General features: G+C 40.1%; 2 protein-coding genes across 2 annotated transcripts in view; one reads left to right on the top strand and one right to left on the bottom strand.

Moving 5' to 3' along the window:
- Nucleotides 1-264: 264 nt before the first annotated feature.
- Nucleotides 265-2,670, top strand: LOC105387719 (ras-related protein Rap-1b). Its single transcript, XM_011558494.3, has one exon. It carries the CDS (start codon nucleotides 425-427, stop codon nucleotides 974-976), a length of 552 nt encoding a protein of 183 aa, XP_011556796.1. The 5' UTR covers nucleotides 265-424; the 3' UTR covers nucleotides 977-2,670.
- A 3,781-nt stretch (nucleotides 2,671-6,451) lies between these two features.
- The window catches only part of LOC105387732 (rootletin), a 73,740-nt gene continuing 65,991 nt past the window's right edge, over nucleotides 6,452-14,200 (bottom strand). Inside the window, exons 31-37 of the mRNA XM_048621908.1 lie at nucleotides 13,349-13,722; nucleotides 12,782-12,880; nucleotides 12,054-12,196; nucleotides 10,735-10,901; nucleotides 10,256-10,402; nucleotides 7,946-8,080; nucleotides 6,452-7,198 (exon numbers count right to left, since the gene is read on the bottom strand). Of these exons, the coding sequence (XP_048477865.1) occupies nucleotides 7,091-7,198; nucleotides 7,946-8,080; nucleotides 10,256-10,402; nucleotides 10,735-10,901; nucleotides 12,054-12,196; nucleotides 12,782-12,880; nucleotides 13,349-13,722 (1,173 nt within the window). The 3' untranslated portion in view covers nucleotides 6,452-7,090. The remainder of the gene's footprint in view (nucleotides 7,199-7,945; nucleotides 8,081-10,255; nucleotides 10,403-10,734; nucleotides 10,902-12,053; nucleotides 12,197-12,781; nucleotides 12,881-13,348; nucleotides 13,723-14,200) is intronic.

Here is a 14,200-nt window from a genome sequence, read left to right as displayed (position 1 = left end):
ATATTGTTCATAAGAACCCATCTTAGCTTACTTTGTTTTTTTTCCGACACCCTGTACCTAAAGGATGGGAGGTTGGGAGTAAACGGACGTGGCTTCAATTAGCAAAACAATTCAATCGAGTTTTTTATTCGTCAGTGTTGCATTGGTCACCATGTCGATCGCTTGTTGTTGTACGAACATTCTTAAAAAGTATTCATTAATACTTAACACTATTTAGATAATCGATTCCTATAGATTCTATTAAATGTCAAAAATATTTATTTTTTAATGTAACAACACCATAAAGTGAGCCATCGCCCTTGCTAACGGTGTCATGGTGGTTTAACTTGAGCTTTTTTTGCAATAATTTACTAGTTAATGTGCTTGTTAGCGTTTTGAACATTGATTTTTACTAATAGTTACACGTGTTACAAAATAGTCAATAATGCGCGAGTATAAAATAGTGGTACTAGGGAGCGGAGGCGTGGGAAAGTCCGCCCTGACAGTGCAGTTCGTACAGGGCATCTTTGTGGAGAAATACGACCCGACCATCGAAGACAGCTATCGAAAACAAGTGGAGGTGGACGGGCAGCAGTGCATGCTGGAGATCCTGGACACGGCGGGCACGGAGCAGTTCACGGCGATGCGCGACCTGTACATGAAGAACGGGCAGGGCTTCGTGCTGGTGTACTCGATCACGGCGCAGTCCACGTTCAACGACCTGCAGGACCTGCGCGAGCAGATCCTGCGCGTGAAGGACAAGGACGACGTGCCCATGGTGCTGGTGGGCAACAAGTGCGACCTGGAGGCGGAGCGCGTGGTGGGCAAGGAGCAGGGCGCCGGCCTCGCGCGGCACTTCAACTGCGCCTTCATGGAGACCTCGGCCAAGGCCAAAGTGAATGTGAACGAAGTGTTCTACGACCTAGTGCGGCAAATCAACAAGAAGTCGCCCAAGATAGAAAAGCCACAGAAAACGAGAAAGTGTGAAATTCTGTAATGAGTGTGTACTGCGGGAGCCTCTACTGCGACTAGGCATACAATAATTAATAAGTTGAAAGACTTTGTACTCGGATTTGGCTCTTGATGGTTCCCAAAGTTAAATGGTCTGTAGCATTTTGAAATGTGCATTTGTTGCGGTATGCCGCCAGCGGAGTGAGCGTCGTGTCCGTACTCCCCTGATGTTAACGTAATAGTCAACCTTTTTCGGTCTGTGTATTGTAAGATGTTCCAGAAAGGAATCTTTGATTCTGTATGTTTCTCTTTAGAAATTCCAATTGTAATGATGTATGGATGGACGCTGTTCAATGATAATAATTTATGAATTAGTTGCAGTCCACAGATGTACTATCAGTTCACAGTCATGGTGAGTACATTCAATGCTAAGTAAGAATTATTGAGCTGTCTATAGTATAATTTATTCAGCAATATTTCCATATTTTTTTGTATTGGTATTTCCTCTAATCTAAGTAGGTATATTATTAGGCTATGAAGAGAGTGTACTCACCATTGACCAATATCAACAAATATAATGTTCACTGTATGGTGAAGTTTGTCAATTATATTTTTTTGTCTGCTAGATTCCGGCAGTTGGGGCACAAACAGGAAATATTGTTGGAAATGATAGTGAGAAATTGGACTAAAAGGATAATAATAAACAAAGCATTTAGCAGCTTGACTACAAGTCATTATCTGTCAGAGTCTAGCGTAACGGAGTCTCAAGTGTTTGCAGTAGAAGTTGCTGTATAATGTCTGTGTAATTCTATTAGAGATGCAGAAACTGCAGCTAGATTAGATTGTAATTCATGTGTTGTGACGACTGTTGCCGAGCTAACATCACCCTTCCAAGCACGATGTGTGGGCAGCAGTTGCCAGAGCAATATAGGCCAATCATTAACAGATTCACTTTATTTCATATGAGCCATGCCATATGGCCAGATGTTACAGTTCCTTTTATTGAAAATACTACTCTTAAATATTTGATCATCATGTCTTTTAGTACTGAGGAGTTTCCGGAATGCTATGTTGTGTGGTGGCGGCTCATTGAGTGTCCACAGGCCTGAACCAGTGTGTGAAATGTTTATAATTAAGGGATACATTGAATTTTTCAAATATATTATGTCTTGTTATATAATACAATTGTATGAGAAGAGGAGGTTGATAATGTGAAACCCTTAGGACTTGATAACCTTTAACAAATTCTAGCGTTGAAAGTTAGGTAGGTGCACGTCCGATGGCTGTAGATTCAAGTGTAATAGATCCCGGGCGCTGAGCCCTTGTTACTTCATCCCTAAATACAAATTGCTGTAACCCAGATTTAATCCTTATAAATTGAAAGTATAAAAAAATATCGTTATTGTAAATGAAATTAAAATTCTATGATTACAGGCTCATTTTTAAATGTAATTACCAACCTATGTTTGCTTCTACAACTTTGTTATAACAAATAATTATAGGTGTTCAAATATTGTTACGGGATTAGATGTTTCCTCCATTTCTTTTCTGTTACTAATTAAGGTTTAACTGCACAAGGATATTGGTAACAACTTCGATCTGAGTTGAATTATATTTTTATATATATTGTGCAAAAACTTGTATTATATTTTATCTTTTTTCAATCAATAATCGACATGTACAATAACTATTAATTTCTTTTTTTGCAAATTATCGATAAAAACCAATTTTAAAACATTATTGATGGATATTTCTCCTGCAGTGATGTGGGCTCCCGGCGACACCCCTCGTCAAGTACTTGTCCTAATTGAGTCAACACGGCGGCGGCGGCGGCGGCGGTGGCGCTGACTCACTGTCGTCGCCCCACATGCCAACACAACTCCTCTCACAATTGGGTCGGAATTTTAATGGAATTAAACATAATGAAACGACCATTACCATCTACATCTATTTATTCATTCAATGCACTTGACAATTAGTGTAAAAAGTTTCATAAAACGTGTTCATTATTACAAATACAGTAGAGATAAAACATTCAGTAGGTAGTAAAAGTAACTTAGGTATAAAAACATGTTGATAAAAAGTAATGGCAGTGGGATGTGGCGGTCGTATGTCGATATTCTAGTAACACAAGAATTGACACAGTCCAGTGGTAGTGAACACAATACGTCTGAGGGCAAGTTTACACTAACGAAAAATAATATTGTCATTTTAATTATAAGTACAATCCAATTGTTAACATGACTTGCTAGTAATAGTTATAAATAACACAGTACTGATATTTAAACAATTCACTTGTAAATGATAAGGATTAATTTGCTTACAGCTGCAGATGCCGCCCTAAGATAGTGTAAACGTGCCCTAACTATAACTTGATAACCAAGCAATCTAATCTACGATGCAAAACAAGTGTTGGGTTACAGTGGCGGGCCTCACGGCTTGAAACAAGGTCTAACGCATAGACCTAGCTCACAATGAGACCCCTATGACTTACAAAAATAGGTCATAATGAAACGAGATAGCGGTCAAACCGTTTGACACCGAAAGCTAGGACAGTGCTGATCTACATACAATGATGCTCTCTAGAGAAAAGTTTGGTGGCGGAACCACGGCGGTGATAAAGGTTATTTATATCTGCAGCGGACCCCCACCAGTTGCGCTTGGGCAGGAAATGTGACGCTTCTTATCGGGAGTTAAGCTGCAATTAGGTCGCCTGTTTTAAATAGCATCGTTTTGTGGCAAGTGAAATGCCCGATGGGTAAGGAACTAGCATGATTGGACGTGGTAGGTAGTGATTAGAGATGTGTTGTGTAGTTACTCTACACATATCATGCATTACAAACATATCTACAGCAAAATGCAGAAAGTTTACACAATGTATATTAAAGATCACTTAATGTTAACACCATGAAGATACAATTTAGCGCACATTTATACCAACCGTGGATGTAGACATTCTAAATTCAACCATAAAGCCTCCTTGATGAAAGCTTATTCGCGTTGGTAGGTATTCCTATAATAAACTTTAATGTTATGATTTTTATGCACAACAACAATGCATGAAACTCAGATACATCGCATGATAATAACATTTATTATGAGGTATGATTTACACATTTCATTGTGAAAACATCAATTAATGTCTCAGCATTTTATCTTTCTTAATTTATAACATTGTTGATAACATGATAAGTATAGAAATTCATTATTATTGGATGTATTACAATTTTATTTAGGTAAGTACCCACAGTTTAAGGATTAGCTAGGTATTTAGCTACATATGTAAAGGTCAAGCCTAGCCTTCCTAGATCGTCAGAAATGTTATCCCATAAATGGTTTACCTAATTTAGCTAACTATGTGAAAGTAAGATGGTGGGTAAGTATGGCTGGGGTGATATTTCAAGTGGTGTACTTATTTTTAATATTTTGATATACTTGCCTATATATTTAATATATACCTAGGTACTCTGGATACCATAATACTGTTCGATACATGCAAAAGTATGTAATACCAATCATGGACGGAATAGATATTATATCTAGTTACCTATATATCAACAAATTATCAACAGGATCTTAGTACCTATTTACAGAAAAAATAGATTTAGTTAATTAATAGAATACAAATATGCATAAATGAAAATACAGTCTAAACTTAGGCAACTATAGGTACCTACATTCAGGAAAACAACCAATTTAAATACGGAACTAAATAGGTACATTTTATAAACATAAAAATCTAACTTGTGAACTGCTAGTGTTGCATTTAGAATGGCATTGCCACTTTACGATATAAGTACAATAACTCCGCATTAACATAATAATATAATTATAATGACTAGTACAATGTAAGTACCTACCTACTTGTAATACTTGGGTACTTATAATTACAGTGATTATAATACCCAGGTAGGAAGTCAAATCACAAAGGTCATTAAAGAATAATTTAATATTCCTTGATTCGACTAAGTATAATAAATTAAATTGACTAGAAAACATAATTTCAATGCTATAAAGCATGAGAAAACAAACAAAATAATACCTAATAATATAAACAAATAAAATTTTAAACTAGATAAAACAATAGGTAAGGTGAGTCGGGGCAAGCGCGCCATAGTTTTTTCATAGATGAATTCAACTCAATATATCTTCTCTATTTACTGACCTAAACATGTAAATTTATAAAATTTACAATCTTTGGTTATTTGAGATAATAATGTTACGTTGATTAAGTGAATATACTGATAAATTTAGGATATAATGCTAGTTTTTTAAAAACATGGAGATAGGCGCACTTGCCTCTGAAAATGGGGCAAGTGCGCCTACACAAAATAAACCGCCAAAAGTAATGCTTAGCAGAAAAACACCAAATTTACTTGAAAGAACGTCAACAAAAAAACACAATACTTTTGGGTTATTTTGAAAATGGCAATACAAAATAAGTTACGGCCATCAAATGAAATTCGGGGCAAGTGCGCCATATCTTTCGAGTCAGGGGTTCTCAACAATCATAGGTGGGTAGCTTTTTGAATTTTGATAAAAACTTTAATGTATGTGTAGATGAAATTTTATACTGGCATAAATTATGACAAATCACAGTAATAGGAAAAAAAAACTTTAATTTCAGGCTATAATTATATTTATTAGCATAAAAACAAAACGTACAAAATTTTCATAAACAAATTTAACAAAACTTAAACATTTTTTCTTATTACCTAGTACTTAATAGATAGAGCGTCACATTTAGCTTGGCCCCCACTGTAAATTAATAAAATGTATGTAGCCAAATTTTTACCGAAGATTCGGTAAGAACTCAGTACCTACCGAGGTCTTAGAGCAATAATCTGCAATACAATAACATACATGTTCCCTACAAACGCAAGGACAGTCCCGAGTCAGTTATACTATGGCAGGTTACCAATTTATATTATAAAATTAGCATAAAGTGTTCTCGAGTTGTGATACTAGTCACTTACCAAGCCTCCAGTATGAATTTGGCTAAATAAATAAAAAAAGATATCAAAGGCAATTTTGGAAATAATCGGCCACCTTATGGTTGGTAACCCCTGCCTTGGGGCAAATGCGCCATATAAAAATGGCTGGTCCTAGTACTCAGGCGCACTTACCCCTCTCGAAAATTTTTAGGTTAAGATTTATAATTGGCTAGAAAATTATTAATTTCGCTACTAAAAAGAAAAATACAAGTAAGGATTTAAAGGAAATCTTTTAAATTATACACTCACCTTATTAGTTTCCCCAAACACTGATGATTTTCTGAGATTTTAATGGATTTGTAACACGTGCTCATCTCGTAATTGATGTTAAAATGACACTAAAAATAGAATGTCCATTATCTCAAATTAGAGCAAGCAGAGCCATCTGTGATTTAAACCCGGAACTTCATTTGATTTGTTCCATGGATGTAAGATGTCGTAAAGAGTCCCACATCAGTAGTTTTTGAGATAATAGGGGGGGGCGCTCTTACCCCGTAGGCGCGCTTGCCCCGACTCACCTTATACGGTCCCCATTTTAAAAAGTAATCGATTGTGGAAATTAAACCTCACCTTTAAGGTATTCATACAAAATTTGTAGTGAGCATGACGCACATCGGTACGTTTGATATAGGTACGTAAGTAGGTACATAATTATTATGACAATAAAGACTATGCGTGATTACTTGCATAATTATGTATGCAAAATTTCCTTCATATTTGTTTTTTATTTACTTATAAATAAATAAGTGATTAACCCGATGCCAAAATAAATAGTACGGTCAACATGCTTAACATTTCCGCTTATTGTATAGATAGGTACTTCCTTATTTTTGTACTGTTAGTAGTATTTTAATGAATCATCATTCTATGGTGACCTAATAGGTAATATATTTGAATTCTTTACGAGTTATTAATCCGTAAATAACTGCGAATGCGTAATCCTTTGCATTTAAGCACAACTATCAAATTGTGCAATGCAATAACTATTGTGTTTTCATAAACACAACATAATTAATTAACCGTTGCACCAAAACAGTAATTTCCTACTAAAGTAACATCTTCTAGTTGTACATTTCGCCACAAGATGGCGTTGTTATCAAAACATTACCCGTCTAAATGAGGGACGTCATAACTTGCTCTACATCTAGCCAGTAACGGAGGTGTTTCTATTTGGAGGAGTCATAGCTGTCGTTGAGCGGCGGTAGACTATGAGCTAGTGTGCTGTCCAGCTTCCTTGCTTCATGCTCCAGGGTGTAAGAGTCCAGCGCTGGATCCTGTTGAGAGGAGAACAAAATGTTAGCTAAGGTACCATAAAAGATGCTAAGGAGTAAGTCGAATACATTGACTAATTCGAGCTTATTCACACTTTATAAGAAATAGGGAAGTAGGTATACAAAGGTGTGCTTATTGCCAACCTTTGACGGGCGGAGAACTAAGGTAAGTACGAAACTATTTTAATACAATAATAAGTCTTCTTCTTATAGTGTCGACGACAAACCAACAAAGTCGCTAAATAATACATGCCCAGAACTGGGCCACTGATACTGCACCGCTGGTAGCGGTCATGAGCTCTTCCCGCGTACAGGTGTAGGGACAAGCGGGGCATGAAGTAAGGTGCACCATAGTTTGTGGCGCTAATAAGTACAATAATAAGTGAAGTGTAGACTGTGTAGATAGGTTAGTAGTCTTATCATGTTCAATATCATTAGCTCTATCTACCATTTGATGGTCAAACATAGTTATAAACACCCTGTACCTGCGCGACGGCGGCCAGCGAGTCCCCGAGCGCGGCGCGCAGGCGCTGCACGTCGCGGGCAGCTCACGTTCGCGTGTCTGTGTGGTGTAGGTACGTGTATGTAGGTGGGTACCTGCGCGACGGCGGAGAGCGTGTGTCTGTATAGTGTAGGTACGTGTATGTAGGTAGTTACCTGCGCGATGGCGGCCAGCGAGTCGCCGAAACATCGCGGGCGGCTCACATGCGTGTGACTGAGTGGCGTAGGTACGTGTGTGTAGGTGGGTACCTGCGCGACGGCAGACAGCGAGTCCCCGAGCGCGGCGCGCAGGCGTTGCACGTCGCGGGCGGCGCGGCCGCTGCGGCTGACGTAGGCCTGCCGCCGGCGCACCTCCGCGTTGAGCTGCTGCCGGAGTTGCGCCACCTGTGGGGGGATGAGAGGGGGGGGGGGGGGTTAAAGACTCAAGACCTACCCCTGGAGTAAACAGTTTGATCATATGTAGGGCTCATAATCATCACCTCTAATTCTATTTCTATTTTTTTTTATAACTCTCTTCCATCCAAAGGTTGTCTGGTAGAGATTGCTATAAGCAATAAGGCCGCCTTTTTGTACTGTTTTTATTTTTAAGTTTTTATTTTGTATGTTGTTCTATTTTGGTGCAAATAAAGAGTATTGTATTGTATTGTATTATCAGCCTATATAGCAGTCCACTGCTAGTCGTAGGCCTCAAACAAGGCACGCCACTGGATGCGATCTTTAGCTTTCCGCATCCAATCATTACCAGCCACCAGTCACCCCATTTAGCCGTGGGGCGTCTTACATCACCGATATGATGTGACCAGCCCACTGCCACTTAAGCTTACTAACTCGGTGAGCTATTTCGGTGATTTTTGTCAGTTTAGAGAGACTCGTCCAAGCATAGCTCGACTTTATTGAAAAAACACACAACATACATTACATAACAAAGAAGGAGTAAGCACAATAGGCAGCCTTATTGCTAAATGCGAGCTCTTCCTGGCAACCTTTGGGTGAATGAGATACTCATGGAGTAAAAGAGGAAGGTGTACACGTATTGTATTTCATTAGCATCGTAGTTTTCCACTGCGGCCCACATTATAACATGTCAGTTTTGATATTTTTGTTTGCTGCATTATCTGAGCACTTATTTGCACGATGCAGACTTCAACAAACATCTAAAAGATCATGCAAATTATATAATTTCAATATAAATTAACTCAAAGATTATAACAGATATGATAAAATTACGAGAGATTTACCTACAAACTAACCTAGGGCAATAACTGCCAAGCTATTTGTACAGGTTCACAAAACATCCAAACCACCGTAGGCGTATAAAAAACGCATCAGTTTTGCATATTTTGTACCAGCAATCTTGTTAACATACAGCCCCACTAATCCTTGCCATTCTACGCAAAGCCCTCACAAATGGGATGCGGCCATTAAAACTGCGTTCACAAATTGTACAATTAACTGCGCATGGCAGTGATTGGAAAATTGCATCGTCAGTTATTATTGTTATTGGAGATTTATATAATTTGTTGCGGTTGTATATGTACCTACCTATGAAGATGTTTTTGAAATAAACCTACAGTTATAGAGATCTCTCCCATGATTTGCCTTACCTGCCTAATACTCAGTTCTTAATCCAGCCTGAGCCAGATAGCTAGGTGAAATACTTAATATTTTATGGGAAACATTTACCTACGTGCGGAGATCAAAAATGTGTTAAGATGTATTAACTATATAGTTATCTTTCCCCCTTTTGATGTTCGTTAAGCACTAGTTACTTAGGTAAATATTGCAACGCTGTGATTCCTAGGCTTAATATTTCTACCAAAGACTCCTAGGCTTAATACTTACATTTATTGTTGAGAGAACCTGGGCCTATAAAATTAAGACGTAGATGAAACATTACAAACGTGCAACACTTACCTGGCTCTCGCCATATTGGTTATAATATTCTAGGCTCTACGTTCCTTATGCAGCCCTTAAGACTCGCAGTTGCAGCTATAAGGGCTCATTTTCGACGTGGGTAAACGTCACTATCAAAGCGCCGTATTTATAGCGAAGCGTCGTCGTGCCGACACGGGGCCGCGGTGGACACGCACCTGGGTCTCCAGGCTGCGCGCGAGCTGGCGGTGGCTCGTTCTTTAGTTCGCTAGTTCTTTATCCAGCCCGCAGCTCCCGCTACACGGGTTCTAAAAGGACGTAGGTAAACGTCACTATCACAGCACCGTATTTATAAGTCAACGCGATATAGTCGGAACCCGTAAAGCGGAATCAGATAGCTATAACAAAATTACCTTTATCATCTACGGAGAAATTAAAAGTTCTAAAGAATGCATCCGCCTTTCCATCTACCCGCTGTATCTGGCTGCATCGCTCTAAGATATATGTAGGTATAAACCAGGAGAACCATTAAAAAACCACTACTATGTACCACGCACCTGGGTCTCCCGCCGCAGCGCGTGCTGGCGGTGTTATCCGCCTTTTAATTCGCCACTGTATCTCGCTGTGTCAATCTAAGACATAGGTAAAAACCAGGAGAACCATTACAACCGTGCACCACTTAGGTACCTGGGTCTCCAGGCTGCGCGCGAGCTGGCGGTGGCTCGCCTCGCGCGCCTGCAGCAGCTGCCGGTACCTCTCCGCGTCGTCGTGTCGCGGGGACGTGGTGGATAAGTCGTTGAGGAAGCGGTCGCGGATGAGTGAGAGCTCGGATTCCTGGTGGGTGGTGGTTGGGTTGGTTTTAGTTAGTGGTTCGTTATTTTTGCTGATGATTAGGGAAATTGGTAGCCGCTTAGAGATGGTACTGTTCTCTTCCCGTTTAGGATTGTTTTGAACATGGGAAGGGCAATATTTAGCATTTGCATCGCTTGTTGTTTTAACGCTATCAACCAATAAACGAAAAGTAAATGAGTAACAGCAATAGAGATAAGTAATGCGTTAGAGACGTCTCTGTTTTCTCTTATCGGTAAGTAAAGTTTATTTTTCAATTTCACAGTATCGTAGAACCTATGGACTGTATCTATCATAAGCTGCTCCTGTCAACTCACCTTATCAGCGAGTTCCTTCTCCAGCCTGCGTATCTTCATCTTGAGCTCCCTATTCTCTATCTCCAAGAGGCTCAGCTCCGCCGAGAATGACTTGTCGTGGGTCGGTCGCTCGCGCTTCAGGATCGAGTCTTTGTAGCAGCGCGACGAGTCTTTAGCCGAGTCTGGGCCTGTAGGATAAGAAGGCATACTATCTGATATAACAAAATTATGATTACAAAGCTTATACCTTGTATCAGATCGCCTTGGCATATTATGTCAAACCTGAATCTTGTTTAACCCGCTATTAGAACTACCACAGGCCTTAGCCTCAAAACATACACCTCCAACTTATTCACAAGCATATATAAATATCCCCATAACTTTCACCGGTTTTCCAAGTACCACCACAACAATTATATCAAAGCCTTCCTCGTCTTATCTAACCTTACTGTCTGAAATGGTCAATCTAGTGGGTTAAAGCATCCCTTTCTTTTTTTTGGTGGGAAGAGCTGAAGGTCGTTTAATTTTTTTCCTTACCAGAGTCTATATCAGAGTAGTAGACAGATTTCTCCGCCTCCATCTTGCGCACTGTGTCTTGCAGGCCATCCCACCGAGATATACCTGCATATGGCACTGCTTTCGAACCAGGGTTCTTTATGGAAGCCCAATATCAATTGAGTTGCTTGCGTTCTAAAAGCTAGATCAAGAAAGTGCGGAGACTGCAGAGCGTCGTGCGATCGCAAAAATATCTCGCTCCAAAACACAGGGATTCTACAGGAGATAGCATTGCGCAGATTTGCGGTTTTGTATACGGTTGCTAAAGAGTGCTTTAAAATTACCGTTTCACCCCGATTTTTTTTACTATATTAGACAAAACTTTGAGCCGTTATTTCAGGCATTATGACGGGATTGTCTTACCAGAATCTATATCAGAGTAGTACACGGACTTCTCAGTCCTATCGTGGCTCTGGCTCCTGATAGTGGTTGAGTTCATGCGGCGCTCCGCCTCCATCTTGCGCACTGTGTCTGGAGTCCATCCCACCGAGATATACGTACATAGGGCACTACTTTCAAACCTGGGGCTGTTTTTTTGGAAGCTCAATATCGATTGAGCTGCTTGCGCTCTAAGGGGTTGAGGGCATAAGTGTGATGCATCATATCATCGCCAAAATATCTCCATTCTACTCGCTGGCATTCCACAAGAGAGAGCATTGCGGGTTTCTATACGGATACTAACAGTGCTTTAATTTATTGCAAAACCGTTTCATCCCGCAAACTTTTACTAAATAATATTCAAAACCGCAAGTCGTAATTGAGGCATTATAACTAGATTTCCTTACCAGAATCTATATCAGAGTAGTAGACAGACTTCTCAGTCCTGTCGTGGCTCTTGCTCCTTATGGTGGTGCAGTTCATGCGGCGCTCCGCCTCCATCTTGCGCACTGTGTCTTGTAGGGCGTCGCATTTCGCTTTTAACTCCGATCTGAGGGTATAAAGGGTGGTTTAGTTCGTACACATGGTTCGTACAACTAATTATTATGCTATAAATAAGATCCTTTGGAGATGCGACGCCATTGGACTTTTCCGTTCATTCTATTCGCGCTATTGTGACATTGCCGAGTAATAGTGTTACTCTGAAAAGTTCTCTAAAGCTGAAGGCGAAGCGTAGCTAGCGGGCAACCACCAGTTACTAATATTAACAATAATACAAGGTGTTGCAAAAAGGGTATACTAAGCCGAAACCTACATGTGCAGATGAGCATGGTATATGTAAGCCCGAAAATGAAATCAGAATGTCAAAATGCTCAAAAAGAAACATAGGTTTCGGCTTAGTATATTATACTTGTAAATTAGTATATATTAGCTTTTTACAACACCTGTATAGTAAATTTGAACAAAATATTTACGTTTTTAATTGGTATTATTCTAATGAGCTTTTAAATGTACTTAAATATTACAGACGGTCATTAAGATAGCTTTTCCACTTAGGAGAGAGTGCTTTTCTTACTGGAACTTCTTTTTCATTTCCCGTGAGTGTATTAGGTATAATTTATTTCGCCTAACATACCGCTCTCTCTGTAGCGCATGCAGCTCTCTCTCCAGCTCGCTGTCGACGCTCTCCTTGCCGTCCCACGTCGTCATGCGCAGCTGGGACTCCAGCCCGGACCTACAAACAATAGTGTGAAATATACAGGGTGTTAAAAATATGCATCATTATGACCCATCAGGTTCCAGTTACTGCTGGGGCACGGGTCTCCTTCCAATGACGGAAGGGGAGGCCAGGGTGTTGCTAAAGTGATATACATAGAGTTGCCTGTAGTAAGACGAAATGTGGTGACTTGGGGGCTTATTTTGAACAACTTTTGCTCTACGATTTTGTAAAATTCATGACTTTGTTATTGCTTCTCCATAGATAAATTGTTGGTCATGTGACTTTTTGCTAAATGGGAGTAGAATATTTATTTCGCGAAGTTCCAAAAGTTGTTCAGATAGCCCCATGATTTTACCCCCTTTCAGTTGACTATAAAACTTTTGCACTATCGTTTAAAACCCATGTTAACTAAGACTATTGCGCAAAATATTTGATATCCTTTACCAAGAAAATGCCAGTTATTTTAAATATCTTATAATTTACCTCTGAACCTCAACATTAGCCAGCTGATTGGTCAACCGATGCACTTGATCTTCAAGCGTCGCGTTCAACCGTTTCAGCTCGCTAAGCGCTGTCTTAGCACTCTCCAGCTTCTCGCTATAAACCCGCTTCTCATTCTCGCAATTAGTCACGGATTTCTGCAACTGTCTCAGCTTATCTACCGCGTTATTCTCGTTGTTCTTAGCTTCGGCTAGTTGTCTAGTTAGGCGGTTTACTTCGCTGCGTAGGTCGGATTCGGCTGTGGCGGCTTTTTGTAAAGATGTGGATAGTTGTTCGACTGTTCCTTTCAGGGACGTGCAGCGGTCTTCTAGCGATGCGATTGCTTTCGCGGCCTGGTCGCAGCGCTCTTGAAGTTGCTGTTGAGAAATGCAGGGTTATTTTAGATAACTTGGCTATTTGGTGGTAAACTTTATATATCACGCTTCAGTATACGTACTCCAATTACAACGTTATTGTGTTATTAAGTATGATTTTCTTGACTACATTTTAACTTTTTCAATAATATCTATTACATTTTATACATCTACACACGTACCTCACACCATCATCTATTTCACTCTATCTACAGCTTTATACCTCTTGCACCATTGTTGTGAGGTCCTCAGCTCCATGTATTTTGGTCTCGCTCACACACACTACGCACCTGCATCTGCCTCGCTCGCTCGCCCTACAGCTGCCTCGCTCTCTGCAGGTCTCCCTCCAGCGAGGCTCGTTGTTCTGCCTCGCTCACACACACTACGCACCTGCATCTGCCTCGCTCGCTCGCCCTGCAGCTGCCTCGCTCTCTGCAGGTCTCCCTCCAGCGAGGCTCGTTGTTCTGCCTCGCTCACACAC

This window comes from Plutella xylostella, chromosome 6 (genome assembly GCF_932276165.1).
Source record: "Plutella xylostella chromosome 6, ilPluXylo3.1, whole genome shotgun sequence".
NCBI lineage: Eukaryota > Metazoa > Arthropoda > Insecta > Lepidoptera > Plutellidae > Plutella > Plutella xylostella.
The sequence above is the reverse complement of the archived record's forward strand: the minus strand, read 5'-3'. Positions and strand labels throughout refer to the sequence as shown.

Bases quoted from the DNA above. Each gene is read 5' to 3' on its own strand.
- LOC105387719 (XM_011558494.3), top strand. From the start codon at position 425: ATGCGCGAGTATAAAATAGTGGTACTAGGGAGCGGAGGCGTGGGAAAG.